We start from the raw sequence: 19,595 nt of genomic DNA on the forward strand, positions 1-19,595 counted from the left end.
GATCAGGGCTCCCACCCTCAGCTCTCCCCTGGCCACAGGTGGCCCTGGCCCCTCCATATGGCACCGTCACCCCCTGGGCTGGGCCAGCAGGACACCATGGTGGTGGCCACCCCATGGCAAATGCATGGCCAGGACTGTGCAATACCCAACAGGGACAAAAATAGCACCGGTGACCGCATGGGCCAGCGGCAATTTCTTCATCGCCGGGAGCGCGTCACTGGTGTCCCATGACTCGGAGAAGGGAGCGAGACAGGAAAGAGAGTGCCCGGAGAGCTGGCAGGAAGCTGGTGGCTGCAAGAGCGTGGGGCTGACGTAGGCAAGACGTGCCAGGACCGGGGCACAGTCGTGCTCGGAACGTGGGAGAGCAGGGGACGGATTTTGGGGACAGGATGGGAGCAGAGGTCCCCACCAGGTTCGTGCTGGGTCTGGCTGAGGCCCAGGCCCCCCTGGGGGCACCCACTGGCTGCAGCACCCCCAGGAGGGCACAGCCCCCACCCCGTGTGCCCCGCTTTGCCACAGGATGCCATGCTGCCAGCAAGGGCAGAGGATGTGGGGACACAGTACCAGTGTGACAAGGACAGCCCCAGGCCTGGGGTCAAGCTCCTGCCTCAGTTTCCCCCCAGTCTGGCCCAATGTGTGCCTGGGTTTCCCCAGGGCTGGTGATTTGCTGGGGATACAGCTTTAATGCATTTTTTCACCCAAAATACAGAGCAGAGGAAGTGGCCATGTCCCAGTCACCTCACAGCAGAACTCTGTCCCATCCCAGCCCCTGCCACCAACACAGGAACCAGCTCTGGGCTACACAGAAATAAAAATAGTAAGAATTTTATTGACTTATCAAAAACTATGTGAAAATACAAGTTGTGAGGGGCTGGGTGTCACTGTCACCCCTCTATGACAGGTGACAGCCAGGGATGGCGTTGAACCTCAGCCCCCCCACTGCCCCCTTGGAGATTTTTGGGGTGCCAGGGGTAACCCCAGCTCCAGGAATGCTCTCCCCTACATGGGGCTGGTCCAGGGGTGTCCCTGAGCCTCGTGGACACTGCCCCCTTCCCAAGGGGACACATCCCATCAGCCCCGGGCTGTCCCCAATAGCACCACGGTGGCACATCACTGCTCTTTGGCATGTCCCCCCTGTCCCCTCTACCTGGACACACCCACTCTCCCTGGGCCACCCACCCCGCACAGGCTGGGCTAGAGGGAGAGGATGGCACCCAGGGACTGACCCCTCTCCTGAGGGCCAGCGCCCACTGCCACAAGGCCACCACGTCCCCAAAGCCACCACATGCCCAGCACAGAGGGAGCGATGCTGTGCCCGGCTCCGCCCTGTGCTGGGGGATCATTAAAAAGAACAGTTAATGAACAGGGGTGGGGAGGAGGGGAGACACCACGCTGGGACAGCCAGCGTGGGGATGGCCGGCCGCTATCTGCCGCTCTCCTGCCGCTGCTGCAGCAGCTGGATGACCTCAGCAATGCCCTCCTCGGGGACCTGCCAGGGGACAGAGGGGTGTCATCCTCAGGGGACACCCCGGGGCTGGCAGGGGTCCCCGGGGAGGGGCAGGGCTCACCAAGGCGTGATCGAAGTTGAAGGTGCTGATGTAATAGGCCGAGATGTCAGCGGCCGCCAGCGGCTCCGCGATCTGCGCCACAATGCCACACTCGTCTGGGGGACAAAGGGGGCCTCGGGTCACTACCGTGGGGACGTACAGGGACAGCAGTGCCCCAGAGCACCCTCTGGGTGGCAGTGGCACAAGAGGGGACACGGCCACCGCGGCCGCACTCACCAAAGCCGAGGGGCTGCCCCCCGATGCGCACCATACGCCACAGCTCCCCCGTCGAGCTGGTCAGCAGGAGGTCACTGGGGAAGCTGAGGGGGATGAAGCCAAGTGTCACCCCCTCCCTGAGCCCCCAGGCCCAGGGACAGAGGGACAGACGGCCCCGGGATGGCACCTACCGCTTCTGGGTCTCGGCATCCATCACGATGGAGATGTAGCCCTCGATGAGGGAGAAGGAGAAGAAGGTGATGGAGTCGAGGTCCTGGCTGCCGGTGGATGCATCCCATGAGGGGCTGCCGAGGGGGAAGGGGACACACGGAGGGGTCACCACCCCCAAAATGGGGAGGAGAAGGGCTTGGTGGTGGCACTGGGTGTCTGAGCATCATGCTGGGGTGTTGCAGGGTGGGGGAGAGGGGATAGGAGGTGGTGGTGTCCACAGGGTCTGCAGCTCACAGGTGACACCAGGTTTAGGGGCATTCTCAAAAGGCCACGGTCACTCTGGAGCAGGAGGATGCCACCAGAAGGGACCCCATCCCAGGGGACACGGGAGAACCCACCAGGAGCCTTCCCTCCCCCCAGCACTGTTCCCACTGCCTTTCCCAAAACCAGCCCCTCCTGCTTTACAGTCTCCCCCCTGGGATTTGGTACAACGGTGGCTTTGTCCCTTGCATCACCTCGGGGTTCCCACCCTTCACAGTGCAGCTCCGGGGAAGACAAAACCAGTTTGGAAAACACATCCAGAGTCTGAAAACCCGCTGGGACCAATGTCACCGCAGTTCAGGTGGCACCAGGCAAGGGGCCACCTCCATGTCCCCATCCCCGGGACTCACCTGTGGGAGTAGAAGAGGACGTCGATGAGCATGGTGGCGATGGCGGGCAGCGTGTCGGGGGCCACCGTCAGGACACAGAAGCGCGTCTGGGGGCTCTGCACCGGGTGCAGCGTGGGGCTGGCGGCTGGCAGGGGAACGGCCGCGCGTCAGGCCTGGGGACAGCTCAGGGACAGTCCCGCAGTGCCACCCCGTGGCCACCGCGCCCACAGCCCGAAGTCTCTCAGGGAGCAGAGGGGCGGTCCGGGGGCCCCAAAGGATGTGGGTACCACCGGTGGGAGGGACTTGTGTGGTCCCGGGGACAGGGTGACCATGGGGGTCCCCCAGGATGTAGGAACCCCCTATGGGAGCAGCATCTTGGCAGGATGGCTCTGGGACAGTGTGGCCAGGGGACAGGGTGGCCTTGGGGGTCACCCAAAGATGTGGGTTCCACTGGTGGGAACTGGATCATCTCAGTGGGGACTGGGTGGCCCTGGGACAGGGTGGCCCTGGAGGTCCTTCAAGGATATGGGTACCACCAGCTGTGCTGGAGCAGCTGGGTGGGACTGGGTGGCCCCAGGGGACACAGAGCCCAGTGTCACTTACGTGGCTTGGGCTTGAGGAAGCCGTTGCTCACGTCATCGCAGGTGACAGAGACACGCTCGCCACTCTCCTCCTTGTAGATGTCGAACTCCCCGGCCAGCGTGTGGATCACCACGGGCAGGTCCCGCTCCCGCACCTGCCCCAGGGCGCAGGATCAGGGCCTGCACTGCCACCCCTCCTCAGGGCACAGAGGGGCCCTTGGACAGCCAGCCAGGTGCCACCGTGCCCGTCACTCACCAGGATGAAGTCGGTCTGGTACGTGGAGAGCATCAGCACCGAGACATGGTGCTCGGCCAGCGGCGCGATGACCGAGCGCGCGATCTTGGTGACACCGGTGGCTTGACAGCCGGGGGGCTCCCGCCCGTTGGAGACGACGCTGAGCACCAGCCACGTGGAATCTGCCACCTGCATGAACTCGGAGGGCGGCAGCTCTGCAAGGGACAAGGGACACTGAGGCAGGTGGCTCCACAGGGCTCGGCACAGCCGGACGCAGAGCCAGTGCCAGCTACGGCACTGCATGCCACACCGTCCCCTGGGTGATCCCCAAGGCAGGATCAGCCCCAAGTGTGGGGACACTGGTTTGGGGGTGCAGATGAGCCCCATCCTCGGGTGGAATGAGCCAGACAGGGCTCAGCTGCTCCACACTGGGATTTGGCCATAGGGACGAGGGGGGGCCAAGGCTACAGGCCCCCAAACCCCAAGACGTGTCTCTCCTCCCTGTGCCAGCACCCCAGGCTGGGTACATGGGGGTGTTGGCATTGCACCCCAAAACCAGCACCACCAGGGCCGTGGGGCTGCCCAGATCATCCTCTGCCCCCCAGGAGCCCCCAGCCCAGCGCCCACCACCAGGGATGTTCAGGGATGCACACAGGACATTGGAGGGGACAAGGGGAGGGTCATCCTGCTGTCCTGGCAGTCCCAGCACCTGGTGTCAGCCTGGTGGAGAGAGCCCAGGCTGCCAGAGGGCCACAGCTGCTTCCCAAAAATCTATTGGTGTTGGCAGGGTGGGCATAGGCCAGCTGTTCCTGCCTCCCACCCCCCTTGCTCTCACCCTCCTGCCCAGGAGAGGGGCTGGCACTGCTGGGGCACGCAGGGCTCGGTCAGGCTGCTCCCTCCTCTCTGAGCTCCCCTTCCCAGCAAGGGACAGGCCAGGGCCCCCAAGGGGTCTCCAGTCCACTCCTCCTATCCAGGAAAGGTGGGAGCAGCTCCCATGGGAGATCACACAAGCCCCCACCCCTTCGGTGGGCACCCAGTGCCCAAGCCCAGCTGAGACCCCAGACTCATCACACCAGTGGTGGAGGGGAGGTTGCACGGGGGGAGGGTCCAGCACTCACTGAGGGGGGACCCCATCAGGGGACAGGCTCTGTACTCCGCTCCCAAACTCGGCCCGGGGAAGGGCGGGAGCGGGGCCGGATCCAGAGCCCTGGCGGGTGTTCCCAGCGCCTGTTCCTGTGCAGGAAGCGCCAGAACAGCCTCGGCTCCAGCCCAGGGCCCAGTGCTGGGAACAGGGGGGCGGGACAGGGACTCAGGGACATGGGGACCTGTCCCAGAGCTCAGTGTTTAATTGCTTTTCAACACCACTCTGGGCGAGGCTGAATGCAAGGGGACCTCGCTGTCCCTATGTCACCCACCCCAGGGCTTAATCCTGATCCCAAGGGAAGAGGGGGTGCAGCTCTCCTCTGCTGGGGGTCCTCTTCCAGCCCGGCAGTGGGGGGACACTGGCAGCCCCCAGCCAAGGGGGGTTCACAGGGCACCGCGGGGCCCCAGGCTCGCAGGACCATTGTTCAGCACTTCCCGCCCTCCCCTCGGGATTGAGGAATATTTGTCTGCAGGCCCCAAAATAAAACAATACATGGGGAACAGCTCTGGCTCTGGGAGCGGGGAGAGCCCGGGACACCGTCCCGTTCCACAGCACAAGGAGGTGAGCCTGGCACCTGGCCGTGAGCGCCCCTGGCCGGAGCGCTGACCCTCGTTCCTTGGGTCACGGCCAAGGATCCGCTGCGGCCTCGGCAGGAAGGTTTGGGCGTGGGAAGGCGGGCCGGGATCCGGACCCTCTGGCTCAGCCCGTTGGGCCGGTACCCCGGCAGGGCTGGCGGTGAAGGTGACGCACGGCACGCGCCGGGTCATCGGCGGTGGGGACGTCACCAAATGGCACCTCCCTGCGAGAGGGACCGGCTTGGAAGGGATCAAACCTCCCCAGGACACCCCAAAAGCTGCACCCTGCTGCCGGACAGGGCTCACCCCTGCCAGCCTGGCTGCGCCTGTGCTTTGCCCTCCTCTGCCAAAGCTCCAGTTGGCCCCCACCGGGAGGAGAGACGGGATGAAATTGGACACGGGAACGATGACAGGAGCGCTGCCAGAGCCTGGAGCGCAGCCCGCAGGCGTCCCGGGAGGGGCCTGCGCCCTGCCGGGAGCACTCGGGCTTCGGGCTGGCACCGCAGCCCGGTGCCACGAGCCGGGTGGCAGCTCTGCCCGGGAGCGGCTGTCGGAGGAGCGAGGGCAGCCACGCCGGGAGAGCCTCGGCCGGGCAAGCCGGTACATCGCCGGCGCAGGCGCCGAGGGGGCAGGATGGGCATGTTCCGAGGGAGCCAAGCACAAGCCGGGACTCGCTCCCTGCGGCCCAGGCGTACAGCCGGGCTGGGGACGCGTACAGCCCGTGCCTGCGGTGCCAGCCCGCCCTGCCAGGGGGCCACCCTCAGTACCTTTGAAGCCCTCCTCGTCCAGCATGACCGTGTAATCCTCGGGGGTCTCCGTCAGGCTGAAGAACTTGCATCTGAAGCAGAATAAATCGGTGCTGCTGACCTCAAAACCACCGCCGTCTCCCGGGGCCGGGAGTCGGGGAAAGAAGAGAAGGAGGAAGAGGAGGGTGGTGGGGGGAGAAAAGCCGGTACCGGCAGCGCTGGGGCAGGAAGAGCAGCTTGAGCAGCGGGTGGGTGTAGAGCCAGAGCCCGCGGCGGGCCAGGCTCAGCACCCGCACCCGGTGCTCCAGGATGTGCAGGTCCATGGCGGCCGCGCCGCCCCGGGAACCGCCGCCGCCGCCGCTATAAGGGCGGACACGGGACCGCCCCGCATCGCCCCGGGACCGGCCCAGGACCGCCCCGCATCGCCCCGGAACCGCCCTGGGACCGCCCCGCCTCGGTTCGTCAACGCCCTGTGACCGCCCTTATCGCCCAGGGACCGATCCAGGAACGCTCCGCATCTCGCTGGGACCGCCCTGTGACCGCCTGCCTGGCGCCGGGACCGTCCCGCATCGCTTCGGGACCCGACCCGGCACCGCCCCGGGACAAGCCCGGCACCGCCCCGCACCGCGAGACAGGCAACGACCCGGGCCCGGCGCTCCGGGAGCAGCCCCAGTTCAGAGCCCCGGGATGCCCGCACTGGAGACCCGGGATAGCCCCACCGGAGCCTCGGAACCAGCCCCAATACAGAACTCCATGGTGCCCAAACCAGCCCAAATTCAGCGCCCCGGGGTGCCTGGAGCAGCTCCAACTCAGAGTCCCAGGGTACCCCCGAACTGCAGCCCTGGGGGTGCCCAAACCAGCCTCAATTCAACAGCTCGGGATGCCCAACCAAGGGAGACCCTCTGGGAGCCACTGCCAGCCCCACTCTACCCCCAACCCCAGCACCCAACCGGGTCCCACATGCTCAGCCCCAACTGGGCTCCTCTCAGGCCTGGAGAGGGGATTCACCAAACCAGGTCCTCCCCGGGAAAAAGGGGTTTGTGGAGGGAGGAATGGAGGTTTGGGCAGAATTCTTGCCTGCAGGAAGAAGGAGAGAGATGGCCTGGGCATCATTTTGGGATGGGAAGCTGAGCTCTGGGGTGTCATGGGATTAATTAGGGGTCCCCTGGCTCTGTTCAGCCACAGGAGCTGTGACAGTGGGAGAGGGGGAAAGGCCTGGGTGATGGGATGGGAGTGCACCAGAGCCTGGCAGCCACCACTATCACAAGTTGGGGCAGATCTCAGTCCCCTCCCATTCCACTTCAAAGGGGCAGCCACAAGGCTGGGCCACCCTCCGCGGTGATAGAGCAGTGACAGCAGCGTAGCCCTTCCCAGGACACTGCCCAGCACCTGGCCCCCAGGACAAGGGCAGCCAGGGGAGATGGCACCCAGGGAAGGGTGAGTGCCAGGGTCAGTGTCCAGTGCAAATGGGATGCATGGGAGGGTGCCCCCAGGGATAGAGAACCATGGGTAGGGTCCAGGTGACAGCCTTGCCTCCTGCCACCCTCCACCCCCATCCCAGGCCAAGAGAGGTGGGAGCCAGGGCTGCGCCTTTACACACTCGCTTTATTGACCCCTTTGTACAAAACTGCTTTTCCCGCTTTATTTTACAAACCCACCAACCCACCCTCGGGGAGGGCAGGGGGGGCAGAGGGGACCCCACAACCAGGGGGCACCTGGCTGCTGCTCACCCACCCCATCTCACCTGCACTGGGGCCTGGGGGGGGGGTGGCAGTGGTGGGGTGAGCCCTGGCAGGGTAAACACTCCCCCGAGCTGTGGGGAACTTGGGGATGGGAGGGGATGGGATGGGGGGGCTTTAGCCCCAAAACTCGGCATCAAATCCCGCTGCCTCTAGCGCATCCTGCCTCGGTCCCTGTCCTGCCTCAGAGGAATAATAAATAGGCTCAGTGAGTAGGTAAGTTGGGTACTACATATAGGGCTACAGCTTGATATATCCTCACTAGATAAGAGGGGGGCGAGGGGTCCAGGGCTCCTCGTGTACCCCCAGTGCCCTGCGCCATGCCTAAGTGCTTGGGAACCGGGGCTGGGGCTGCCCGGCTGGCGCAGGGTGGGGGCTACAGGAGGGACCCGGGGGGTGATGGGTTGAGGGGCTCTGGGGCGGGGAGAAGGGCCCGAGGGGCAGCCCAGCCCCCCAGTGTGGGGAGGGAGCTCAGGTGGCTCAGCCACCCCCTGCCCGGGCTCCCACCGCTCGTGGTGCCAGCACCCTGCGGGGTGGGCACCCAGCAGAGACCCACGGTGTCCCCTTTGGTCACCACACCTGGCCAAGCTCCACGGATGCCCCGAGAGGGCCACGCTGTTCTCACGGAGCCGCACAGCCCCCCTGTCCCATCCCTCCAGCTCAGAGCCCCCAGCGCCGGGTGCCAGGGGTCCCCCTCGGTGTCCTCGCGCCCGGGTCCGTGCGCAGCCCCGCTGAGCCCGGCTGCCCGGGGTGTGGGCCGGACCCTACAAGTACGTGTCCTCGCTCTCCCGGGAGCTCAGGCTCTCCTTGGACTGGTGGTGGGGGGAGACCTGGGGGTGCAGCAGCTCCCGGGTCGTGCCGGGCGCCCCGTTGCCCTCGGCCCCGGGGCCGTTGGCAGGACTGGCCGGGCCCTTTTCCCGGCTCTTCTCCTTGCTCTTGCGGGCCTTGGGCACGGGGGCGGGCCCGGGGGAAACGATGATGGAGGGGACGGGCTCCAGTGCCTTGCGCGGCGCGGGCTCCGCCTCGCTGATGGCCTTGGCGCCGTGCAAGCGCGGGGGGGACTTGCACTGCAGCTCTCCGTGCGTCTCCCGCCACTTCTTCAGCTGGATCAGGTGCTCCCGCTCGATCTGACGCTCCGTCACCGGCAGCTCGATGACCTGTGGGGACACTTGTGCCATCAGCGACAGTGCCACCGGGGCCGGGTGTGGGATCCCCGTCAGGGCACAGGCAACTGCTAAGGAAGCTTTTTGGGGGCTGCTCCCCATGCTCCGCCGACCCAGGGACAGCCCAGTCTGGCAGCACTGGCCAGCTGGGTGGCACTGGGCCCCCAGGCCGTCCCCAGCACCTCACCTCCTGCACCAGGAAGGCCTCCTGCATGATTTTGGGGCTGAGGGCCCTCAGCCTCTCCATGGTCTCATACTGGCCCTGGCAGGATTTGAGCTTGTCCGAGGAGCCCAGGGTGTGTTTGAGTAGCACCAGGCCCACCCGGAAGATGATCTTCACTCCTGCAAGAGGAGACGTGAGGCAGTGAGTACCAGGTAGGACAGGGTGACACTGCCACCATGTCCCTCAAATGCTGTGGGGCAGCAGATCCCAGTCCCACTAATGGTCAGGACATGCAAGAGGGTGAATTTGGGATGTACATGCCTCCTAACCCCCAGGAAAACAGCCCATCTCCACTGGTGGCTGTGGCTGCCCCAAACCTGCCCTGCTGCAGGTCCCATGGCCATGGGGAGTGCAGTCACCGAGGGAGGAGGAGGAGGAGGATGGTGGGGAGCTCCTACCTTCACAGAAGAACATGTCCCAGACGCGCAGGACGGAACTCCAGGGCAGCGTGCGGGAGAAGGCGCACATGAACCACTCCGTCATGTACAGGATGGGGTCGATCTTCTGCTTGCTCAGGTGCTTGTAGGCCACAGGTGAGACCTTGTGCAGCAGTGAGAAGAGGATCTGTCCGTCCAGCTGGATGGCTTCCTGCAGGGACAGGGACCAGCATCCCAGTGAATACCCCAGCCCTGGGATCAGCCCCCAGTGCCTGGCCCCAGCAAGGGCAGCCAACCCTCTACACCTGATATGAGCAGAGCTGTGTCCCATGGATGCTACACTGAGAACCCCATCCCTGAATGTGAAGTGCTTCTGGGAGCCACATCACAACAGGAAGACTGTGGGAATACCCAGACCCCTTCTTTCCCCAGGGTGAGGAGCTGGAAAAGTTTTTGGCCTGGAGATTCAGAGTCGTGGAACGGTTTGGGTTGGAAGGGACCTTAAAAACTCAGCTCGTTCCACCCAAATGCTATGTGGGTACCTTCCACTATCCCAGGTTGCTTCCAGCCCTGTTCAACCTGGCCTGGAACACTTCCAAGGATAGGGTGGCCACAGCTGCTCCTGGCACCCTGTGTCACGGCCTCATCACCCTGATAGGGAACAATTCCCTCCCAATATCCCATCCATCCCTGCCTCTGGCACTGGGAAGCCATTCCCTGTGTCCTGTCCCTCCATCCCTTGTCCCCAGTCCCTCTCCAGCTCTCCTGGAGCCCCTTTAGGCCCTGCAAAGAGCTCTGGGGTGTCCCTGGAGCCTTCTCCTCTCCAGGTGAGCACCCCCAGCTCTCCCAGCCTGGCTCCAGAGCAGAGGGCCTCCAGCCCTCAGAGCAGCTCCATGGATTCCTCTGGACTCTCTCCAGCAGCTCCAGGTCCTCCCTGTGCTGGGCCCCAGGGCTGGGGCAGCTCTGCAGGTGGGGTCTCACCTAGGCAAGGGTAGAGAAGCAGAATCCTTCCTCCCCTGGTGCCCATACTGGGAGATCAGCCCAGGACACACAGCCAGGGCGTGGCCAACTCTCACCAACCAGCACCGCAGTGTCCTTGTCCCCAGGGCGGCTCCTGATCCCTTCATCCCCAGCCCAGACTGATCCTGGGGGTTGCCCCAACCCAGATGCAGCACCCTGCAGGTCCCTGCCACTGCTGAAAGCACCATGAGCCCTTTACTCACCAGTTTCTCGCTGTAGTAGCCAGGGAGGTACTTCTCACAGATCTGTACCAAGCACCAGAATGCTTGCTGCAAGCCAAGGGACAGCAGGTGAGGACTCAGAGGACATCCCTGTGGCCCACTCCCTGCTCCCAGGGACCACGGGAGAGGGTGGCAAGCAGCAGAGCACCCCTGGAGCACTCTGGGTTGCCCTGAGCCAGGCACCCCACTCATCAGCACCCCCCAAAGGGCCCCACACCCTCCAGGAGGTGCCAGCTCTGTCCCCTGAGCTGCGTGCCCGTACCTCGGCCGGCATGTGCATGAGCAGAACGGCGGCGATGGGCGCCTGGGCCTGGCAGTACCCCTCCTCCGGGCGGTACAGCGTGTACGCCTTCAGCACCCGGAACAGGTCCTGCTGCCTGCAGAGACACCGGGCACGCACAGCTGGGCACACGGCATGCACGTGGCCCAGCAGCCTTCCCCGTGCACGCCAGGCACGAGCCTGGGTCAGTCCCTGGCTGGGATCCCTTTTCCACACAAACCCAGGCCAACAGCTCTGGGAAGCTTGGCCCACAGAGCACAGATCCTGCCTGGATCTGGGAGTCAAGGCATGGAGACAGCCATCCGGCCCAGAGTGAGGATGGGCAGGCAGGGACCCAGCTGCAAGCACAGGGGCACAGGCGCTCCCCAACACATTGGAAGCAGCATTTTCCTGGTGAAACGGAGGCCACAGGCTGCCACCTCCTCCCTCTACCCTCCTGTCATGGCAATTCCCATCCCACTGGGTGTTCAGAGCTGGTCTGAGCCATCCTGTTTTCAGTCAGTGGGTGCTCTGCGACTGTGGGAGTATAGGGAATGTTGGAGGAATGGGGAGGATACTGGGGACGTGAGTGTGGCTCCATGAGCTGGGATAGACAGTGCCCACCCCATCCATGGCTGCTGAGGGCTGGACACACAGTAGCTGCACATACCCATGGCCTCCACGCGAGACGAACATCTCGTGGAAGGGGAACTGCCGATGGAGATCCCGCTCGATCACGTCCAGCCACTTCGGATCTCCTGTGAGGAGGTCCAGTTCCTGGGGAGGGGAAGATTGGGGTGAGCAACACCCTTGACACCCTCCCCAAGATGTCTGAGATCCCAACATACACCCAAGCCCGAGCAGGAGGCACCCCAGCACTGCCCCCTCCCTGGTGGTGCAGGAGGGTTCCCAGCAGGACTCACATCAAACTTGCCCATGTTCTGCTCCAGCTTGACCTTGCTCCCAGAGAGGTACTGCCAGGCACGGCCCCGCAGCGAGGGCGGGATCCCCTTCTGGCATCGCAGCCGGATCTAAGGGAGACACAGCCGTCACAGGAAAATCACAGAGCGCTGGGAAACAAAGAGACTCCTGGGGCAAGGTGGGAGCCAGGCCAGCACCACGGCCACAGGCTGGTCCCCTGCTGCTTCCCAAACAAGGAGAAGTGTCCCTGAGCGCCTGGGATGCAGGGATGCCAGCTGGAATGGCAGTCAAGCACCAGCAGCACAGAGGAGCTGCCAGAGGCCCAGCAGAGGCTTCATGGCTTGCAAACAGCTCCAAACAAGCCTGGCACTGCCTCAAAGCCAGATCCTGCTGGGAGCTGGAAAAGCAAACATTGGAGTCAAGGTGGGGAGTGAGTGGCTCTGTCCCACTTGGGAAGCACTGAGGACACAGGGGAGGCTTCCCAGCCCTCAGTCCAGCCCCCCACCCCACCATGGGGCCATGGAAAGCAGCGATGTGCACCCTGACAAGTGTCTCAGCCTTTCCACCTGCTCATCCTTGGCAGAAGGGCAAGTCTGGTTCTATCTCCATGTATGGCCAGATCCTGAGGCCCCTAGAGCCAGCTCCATGCCCAGTTTCCTGTGCCCCTGGTTTCCTTGGCACTGGGCAACAGCCAGGACCAAAGTCCAGGCGAGGCAGTCAGTGCCTTCCCTGTGTGGGAAGCTGAGCCAGCTTAGCTCTGGTGCTGCCTGCACCAGCAGGGATCAAAACAGAGCCCCCAACATCCCACTCCAACTCCTCATCACAGGAGCAGCTCCAAATCACAGAATGATGGAATGGTTCGGGTTGGCAGGGACAGTAAAGACCATCTCATTCCACGGGCAGGGTCCCCTCCCACTATCCTAGGGTGCTCCAAGCCCTGTTCAACCTGGCCTTGGACACTTGCAGGGGCAGCTACATCTTCTCGGGGCACCCTGTGCCAGGGCTGCCCACCCTCCCAAGGGAACAATTCCTTCCCAATGTCCCATCCATCCCTGCCCTCTGGCACTGGGAAGCCATTCCCTGTATCCTGTCCCTCCATCCCTTGTCCCCAGTCCCTCTCCAGCTCTCCTGGAGCCCCTTTAGGCCCTGTAAGGGCCTCTGAGCTCTCCCTGGAGCCTTCTCCTCTCCAGGTGAGCACCCCCAGCTCTCCCAGCCTGGCTCCAGCAGCTCCACATCCCTTTGTGTCCTTTTCCCCACAGTCCTCAGCCAGGGTATGCAGCAAGGTGGGTCCCACAAGCCTGTTGCTTTCAGCACAGTCACACCCCACAACACCCTGCAAAACCCTAGCACAGCCTCCATTCCTCATGTCCCTGCTTGGGTGGCACATGCCAACTGTGCCAGGGCTCTGAGAGCAGTGTCCAACAGCTCCCAAATCCTCCTCAGGCCTCTCCTGCTTGCTCAGGGCTGTCTTTCCCTGTTTGCTGGAGCAACTGGGGAGCAGGTGGATGTTTCCAAGCACAGTACCATCACCTCCCCTGGGGGTTTGCTGCTCCCTCACTGGTTGTTTGCTGAGGCAGGTCCCTTTGTGCTGGCAGGGAACACAGCGGATGATGCCCAGGGTTGCTGTGGCAGCTCCATGGCTGCTGACAGCTCCCATTTCCAGCCAGCTCCCCTTCCTGCTGACTGAGCTGCCAGGAAGGAAACCACCTCGCTGGGTTTTGGTTCAGCAACCCCTCCAGCTGGCCGAGCCAGCGCCACCAGGGCTGAGCAGCTCATCCCCTTGGTCCCACGTGGGGTCCTGGCGTCAGCCCCACAGTCCCACCGTGATCTTCCAGGGACCGGGAGTGTGTCTGGGCTGAGGGATGCTGAAAGCAAGGTGAAGTTGGAGTGCTGCCCATGCCAGGAGAGCAGTGGGAGCTGCACACCCACACGTCTGCCCTCCTTCCAGCATGCGGTGCTGGCACGGCCCAGCACCATGAAGGATGTGGGGTCAGGCTCTGCTGGGATCGGGGCCAGGCAGGGAGCGTTTTGGGATGCTGGAGCGATGCAGGTGTGAGCAAGCCCGGCAGGAGCTGGCCCAGGCATCCCTGGGCTGCCTGCCAACCCTGGTGAAGCAGCCAGAAAAGTACTGGGGTTTTTCAGAAACTCAGGGAGCTCCCCCAGAGCAGCAGGGACCTGCACCAAGCAGGCTCCTGCCAGACCAAGGATAGTTGACAGCATCCAAGGCCAGGCCTGGCAGCCTTCCCTGAGCAGCCCCAGGGATAGAGGCACAGAACAGCATTCCAGAGCAGCCTCTCCAAAGCTCCAGGCATGGATTTTTGCTGCAGGAGAGACTATATAGCACATCAGTCCCATGGAGACTCCTAGAGGCTTGGCCAAGCACAAGGGAGCTGCTGTGCCAGGCACAGGGCTGCTGGAGCACTCACCCCATCCCAGAGGGCACCCTGTGGCACATGGAAATTGCCCGTGGAACAAAGCGCCCACCTGCCGTGGCCCAGAGAACTCTCCCAAATCCTTTAAGAGCAGCCAAGAAACAGATGAGGGATTCCGGTGTCATTCACCAGGCACTGTGTAGGGACAGCACTCTGGGCACACTGAGGAGGCTCTGCCAGCATGGGGAGGAGGAGGAGAAGGCCCTTCAACCACTCTCTGGCACTGCTGTCCCATGCCAGCAGCCTCACTGCTCCCAGCAGACACACCGCAGCAACCCTGGGCTTGCTGCTTCCCAATTCCCGCCTCATCTGCAGGCTCAGGGCATCAGGGAGCACCAGCAAACCAAGACATGGAGTCAGCACACCAGGAGTCTCCCAGGGACGCCTGTTCACAGACCAGTGTCACGCACATCAGGCTCAAACATTTCCTACACCGAGCTTTTTTTGGTCTGTGAGATGCTCAGAACAGAAGTTTCCATGAGCAAACAATTCCCATGGCTGCCTGCAGGCAGCCAAAGAAGCCCTAGCAAGGCTCCAGCCTGGCAGGGAAGAGTTGAAGGCAAAAGTGGGCTGGATCAGGACCACTCAGCCCCCCCAAGTTTCCAAGGGGAAAGAACAGCCCATTCAGCCAACAGTAACATCCAAAGGCAGACAGATGCCTGTCTGCAGGGAACCACTGACACCAGGCTGCCCCAAAGGGACACCGCTGTGCCTGGCTGTCCCTCACTGCCAGCTCCCAGAGGCGACATGGCTGTCACTTACCTTCTTGTGTTTCTTGGCCATCCACTTGTCCCAGTTGTTGAGCATATCCAGCCACTTGGACTCCCGCTGCCGGAGCACTTCCAAGGGCACCTCCTCCAGCCTGTGAGACCGGGAGGAAGAGGCCGGTCAGTGGGTGCCTGGCCCTCCGTACGGTGCTGAGCCCCCTGGCCTCCCGAGCACCCTGCGTGCCCCCCATGCCCAGGTGGCTGCACCCCTCAAGGCGCAGGGCTCAGGACACGCTCGGCAGCGCCGGTGTTTCGGCAGCTGCCGGAAGCGCTCGCCACCCGTGAGTGAAGTCACTGCACCAGCAGAGCAGCTCAAACCTCTCGGGAGCAGCCTGCACTGCACACAGCACATGCTGCAGCATCCCCAGGGACATGCCAGGAAGGTGAGGGATGAGCAAGACCTGATCCCTGTGGCAGGGGCCGGCTGCACGCAGAGAGAGCCGGGGCCATAAGCATCGTGTCATTCACACAGCTCCAGCCACACTGCGCTCCCAATGCCTGGAGCTGCTCCAGGCCCGGCGCCGAGCCCAGACCAGGGTCTCTTAGGAGGGAGGGGAGTGTTTTCCAGAAACGGCTCAGTCTAGCCAGAGAATCCGATTTAACCCTGCTGAGGCAGGAGGGATGCTGCTGCGATGCCGAATCTGGCACTGCGGCCTCCAACCCCTCTGTGGCACCACATCTGTGCAGAGATGGGTGACAGGCAGCTCGGGCAGGCCCAGGCAGGGACATCCAAGGAGAGCAGACACTCCTCTAAGCCATCAGTGAAGACTCGATGCCTTCCCAGGCTCTGCTCCACACTGTCCTGTGGCCACGTCAATCTCAGGGAGAGTCAGATCCTTCCTGAGGACCCGAGGCCAGTGGCCTGGTGCTGAGCATCCTCCAGCACCCAGCCCCACTACAGGAGACGGAGGCCTGGCCTCCTCCCTCCACATGCCGAGCCGGAAAGCGAGCGGCAGGGTGAGTCCAGGGCCGCATCCAGCTGGCAGCACTGCCCCGCGCCCTGCCCAGCCCCTCCCCGCCGAGTCCCACCCACCGCAGCGGCTCGGACGGGGCGAGCGCGATTGTTCCGAGAGCAAACCCGCTCCCAAAGGATCTGCTTTGCTTGGCTCCCCACCCTCCCCAGCACGGCCAGGCATGGCCGGCAGCTCCCCGGCCCAGCACGGGGATGGAGGCAGCGCTGGCCTCCGGCCGGAGCTCCGCAAGGCGTGGGAAGCTCGGGAGCGCGGGACGCTGGATACAGGAGCTGGCTGTGGGCCTGCTGGAGCCCCGCCAGCACAGACTGGAAGCTGTTCCCAGCTGATGGCTGCTTGGCAGCGGGCAGGGAGCGAGGACCGGCTGCATTTCATATGGCCCAGGCGGGAGGGTGGGGGCACTCCAGGCGGGGAAGTGTCGAGATGCCCTGTGCCAGGAATGCGCTCCTCTGCATCCACACTGGGTGACATCCCCACAGCTCGGCCCTTCACGGTGCCCTCAGACCGTCCATGGGTGCTCGGATACCCTGCCTGCCCTTCCTGTGCCTCCCCCCCAGTATGGCAAACCCAACTCTGGCAGCCACAGCAGGAGGTCATGTATTCCCCTTCATCCCCTCCAGGACAGACAGTGAACCAATAAAGCCCTGGAGCAGGGCAGGATTGGGCCCCAGCACATCTGCAGGGTGCTGCAGGAGGCTCAGTCCCCAGTGACTGCAGCCACCATACTGTCAGCACCCTTGGGAGCAGCCACTAGCCTCCACAACCTTCACCTAGCACACAACTAGCACCACAACCTTCATCCAGAGCTGCTGCTGCCTGCTGCAGGGACAGGGACACCCACAGAAATGACAGCCAGGACAAGTGTCCCCTAAATGTGGTGTGTGGCCAGGACAGGGTGCAGCACCACGGGAAGGAGGCCGCACCACTCCTGCAGTGCTGAGGGACAAGGTTTATCACCCAGAGTGATGCACCTTGCCCAGCGCCAATATTCCAACCTCCAGCACCTTTTCACCCCACGGATCCACCCAATAACACCCACGGGCTATGGGGGGGTGAACGCTCTGCTCCTCACAGGCAGGGAAACTGAGGCACAGCTGGCACCAGAGCACTCAGGTGGGCAAAACCCAAGGAGACCGCTCCAGGCGATGTCCCAGCAAGAGAGGAGCTGGCTGCCACGCGCCGTTCCCACTGCCATCCCCACTTTCTCTGGGCGTTGCTGTGAAAGCAGGGCCAGGAAGGCAATCACCAAACACGCTGCCGAACCAGCTCGACAGCAACAGCACATTCCTGGGTGTCAGCACCGCCCTGGGGCCCAGCGCCTCGGGTTAGCCTCACTTCCTCCGAGGGTTTCCTCCGCGGAGCAGGGTGACCACGGTGCCTTTGCCAACACTACCAACAAGGGGTCCTTGGAGGGACACCATGGCCTGGCCTCCTTGGCTTGACAGAGGCCAAAAGTCCACTGGAATCAGTGCTTGGAGTTGACCAGACAGCTGTGTGCTGGCAGCTCCCAGATCCCAAATGGGGTGGACACCACTTCCCAGCCATTCCCACTCTTCAGAGGGAAATGGGACAGCTGGAACAGCTTTTGGGGCTCTTCACAGAGCCATCACAACATCATGGAATGGTTTGGGGTGGAAGGGACCTTAAAGCTAATCCAGTGCCACCCCCTGCCATGTGCAGGGACACCTTCCACTATCCCAGGCTGCTCCAAGCCCCATCCAGCTTGGCCTGGGCACTGTCAGGGATCCAGGGGCAGCCAGAGCTTCTCTGGGCACCCTGTGCCAGGGCCTCAGCACCCTCACACGGAACGATTCCTCCCCAGTATCCCATCTAACCCTGCCCTTTGACAGAAGGAAACCATTTCTTCTTATCCTGTCACTCCAGGTCTTGCCCAAAGTCAGGAGTCCAGCTTCCCTTGCAGCCCCTTTAGGCACCGGCACGGGCTCTAAGCTCTGCTCGGAGCCTTCTCTTCTCCAGCCTGAACACCCGCAGGTCTTCCAGCCTCACTCCCTTGTTCACATCCCTGCGGCCTCCGCCACGGGCACGAACGATGCCTGACACCGGTCCCGGGCGGCCCCGCGCCCAGTCCGGGAGCGGCGGGGACAAACCCCCCCGGGGCGGGGAGAGCCGCGGCCGGCCCGGCCCAGCCCCAGGCCCGGCGCTGCGGGGGCCGAGCGGCCGGAGCTGACTGGGCCGGGCCTGGGGCGGCTCCTCTGCGCCTCGGTGCCCCAGTGCCCCCCCGGCCCAGGCCCCGGCCCTCTCTCACGGTCCCCCCTCACGGCCCCCACTCACGTCCCCTCGGCGCCGCGGCTGCCCACGATGAAGCCGAACTTATCGACGCGCCGCTCCTCGGGGCCGCCGCCGTTGATCTCAGAGTCGGAGCCGAGCGAACTAAGCTCATCGCCGCCAGGGTCGGCGAGGCTCTCGCGGGTGCCCGCCAGGCTGCGCCCGCCGGGCGAGCTGGGCCCGCCGCCCCCGCGGCTCTTGGCCATGGCGGCGCCTCAGCGGCGGCGCGGCCGCTCCGCCATGCCGGGACACGGCGGCGGCCACGCCCCGCCCAGGCCCCGCCCCCTCGCTGCACCGCCATTGGGCGGGAGCAGGGATCCGGCCAATCAGCCGCCAAGATTGCGGAAAGGAGAGCCCGCCCCCGAAGCTGATTGGTCGAGAGGACGAGGGAAGCTGTCCGTCAAGTGCCGGCGGGTGTCGGTGAGGGGCGGGGCTCCGTGCGCCGGCAGTGGGGCAGCGCTGGGGTGGGAGGTACCGGGACCAGTACGAGACAGAACGGGATGGACTGGGACCAGTAACAGACATAACGGGATAGAATGGGACCAGTAAACGACAGAACGGGATGGACTGGGAGCAGTACGAGACATAAAAGGGCTGCACTAGGTTCTGCATGAGCTATAAGGAGTTTACTGGGGCCAGTACAAGCCATAATGAGCTGTACAGGGACCAGCATGGGCCATAACCCACTGTACTGGGATCGCTATGAGATACAACACAGCTGTACTGGGATGTGGATGAGATATAATAGGGCCGTACTGGGACCAGTGTGAGATAAAATGGGCCATACTGGGACCAGTACGGGCCATAGCAGAGCTGTACTGGGACCTGTATAAGGGGGCTGTAGTGGGACCAGACAGCCACACTGGGGCTCTGCTGGGGCTGTACTGGGATGGCACTGGCATTCCAGGAAGGCTGGATACTGGGACTGCAGGAGGGCTGTGTTGGGAAGCACTGGGGCATCCACTGGCATGGGGCACTTCCAGGGGCAGTGGTGGGATCTATTTCCCCCTCCAAAGCTGTCCCTACCCTGCAGATCCCATAGCCAGACCACCACTGTGTCACCCCAGAGTCCCCATCCACAGCACCCCAGACAGGTAAAACCAGCCTGGCTCTCCCAAAAATAGCACATCAAAGGATCTGTAGGAGACTGGGATGTGCTGGGACCTGTCAGGTAAAGCCTTCCAGGGGCAGGTCCATCCTACCTCCAGAGCCCAGTGCTCCATTTCCTCTCTCTTACAGCACAGATCAGGGGGTATTGGAAGGATCTCTCTCAAGGTAGTCCTGTGCCAAAAGGAAGAGGGAATGAGGTCCCTTAAAATCAGCAACTCAACCTACTTTCAGATTTTTCTGG

At 63.6% G+C, this 19,595-nt stretch overlaps 2 protein-coding genes across 3 annotated transcripts; both read right to left on the reverse strand.

Moving 5' to 3' along the window:
- Window positions 1–809: 809 nt before the first annotated feature.
- Window positions 810–6,257, reverse strand: CASTOR1 (cytosolic arginine sensor for mTORC1 subunit 1). Of its 2 annotated transcripts, none has more exons than XM_053959437.1 (9): window positions 6,076–6,257; window positions 5,887–5,957; window positions 3,422–3,615; window positions 3,188–3,320; window positions 2,606–2,729; window positions 1,955–2,068; window positions 1,785–1,867; window positions 1,573–1,663; window positions 810–1,489 (listed from the first exon to the last, which is right to left on the reverse strand). In XM_053959437.1, exons 1-9 carry the CDS (start codon window positions 6,186–6,188, stop codon window positions 1,195–1,197), a joined length of 1,218 nt encoding a protein of 405 aa, XP_053815412.1. In that variant the 5' UTR covers window positions 6,189–6,257; the 3' UTR covers window positions 810–1,194. The 2 variants fall into 2 exon arrangements, with proteins under 2 accessions (XP_053815412.1, XP_053815411.1); XM_053959436.1 differs by having other exon boundaries at window positions 1,338–1,489; window positions 1,569–1,663.
- A 1,193-nt stretch (window positions 6,258–7,450) lies between these two features.
- On the reverse strand, window positions 7,451–18,498 carry TBC1D10A (TBC1 domain family member 10A). Its single transcript, XM_053959612.1, has 9 exons — window positions 18,251–18,498; window positions 14,983–15,082; window positions 11,791–11,898; window positions 11,538–11,644; window positions 10,871–10,985; window positions 10,591–10,656; window positions 9,389–9,578; window positions 8,955–9,109; window positions 7,451–8,761 (listed from the first exon to the last, which is right to left on the reverse strand). Exons 1-9 carry the CDS (start codon window positions 18,448–18,450, stop codon window positions 8,369–8,371), a joined length of 1,434 nt encoding a protein of 477 aa, XP_053815587.1. The 5' UTR covers window positions 18,451–18,498; the 3' UTR covers window positions 7,451–8,368.
- Window positions 18,499–19,595: the final 1,097 nt, after the last annotated feature.

The sequence above is a fragment of the Vidua chalybeata genome, chromosome 18, assembly GCF_026979565.1.
Source record: "Vidua chalybeata isolate OUT-0048 chromosome 18, bVidCha1 merged haplotype, whole genome shotgun sequence".
Classification (NCBI taxonomy): domain Eukaryota; kingdom Metazoa; phylum Chordata; class Aves; order Passeriformes; family Viduidae; genus Vidua; species Vidua chalybeata.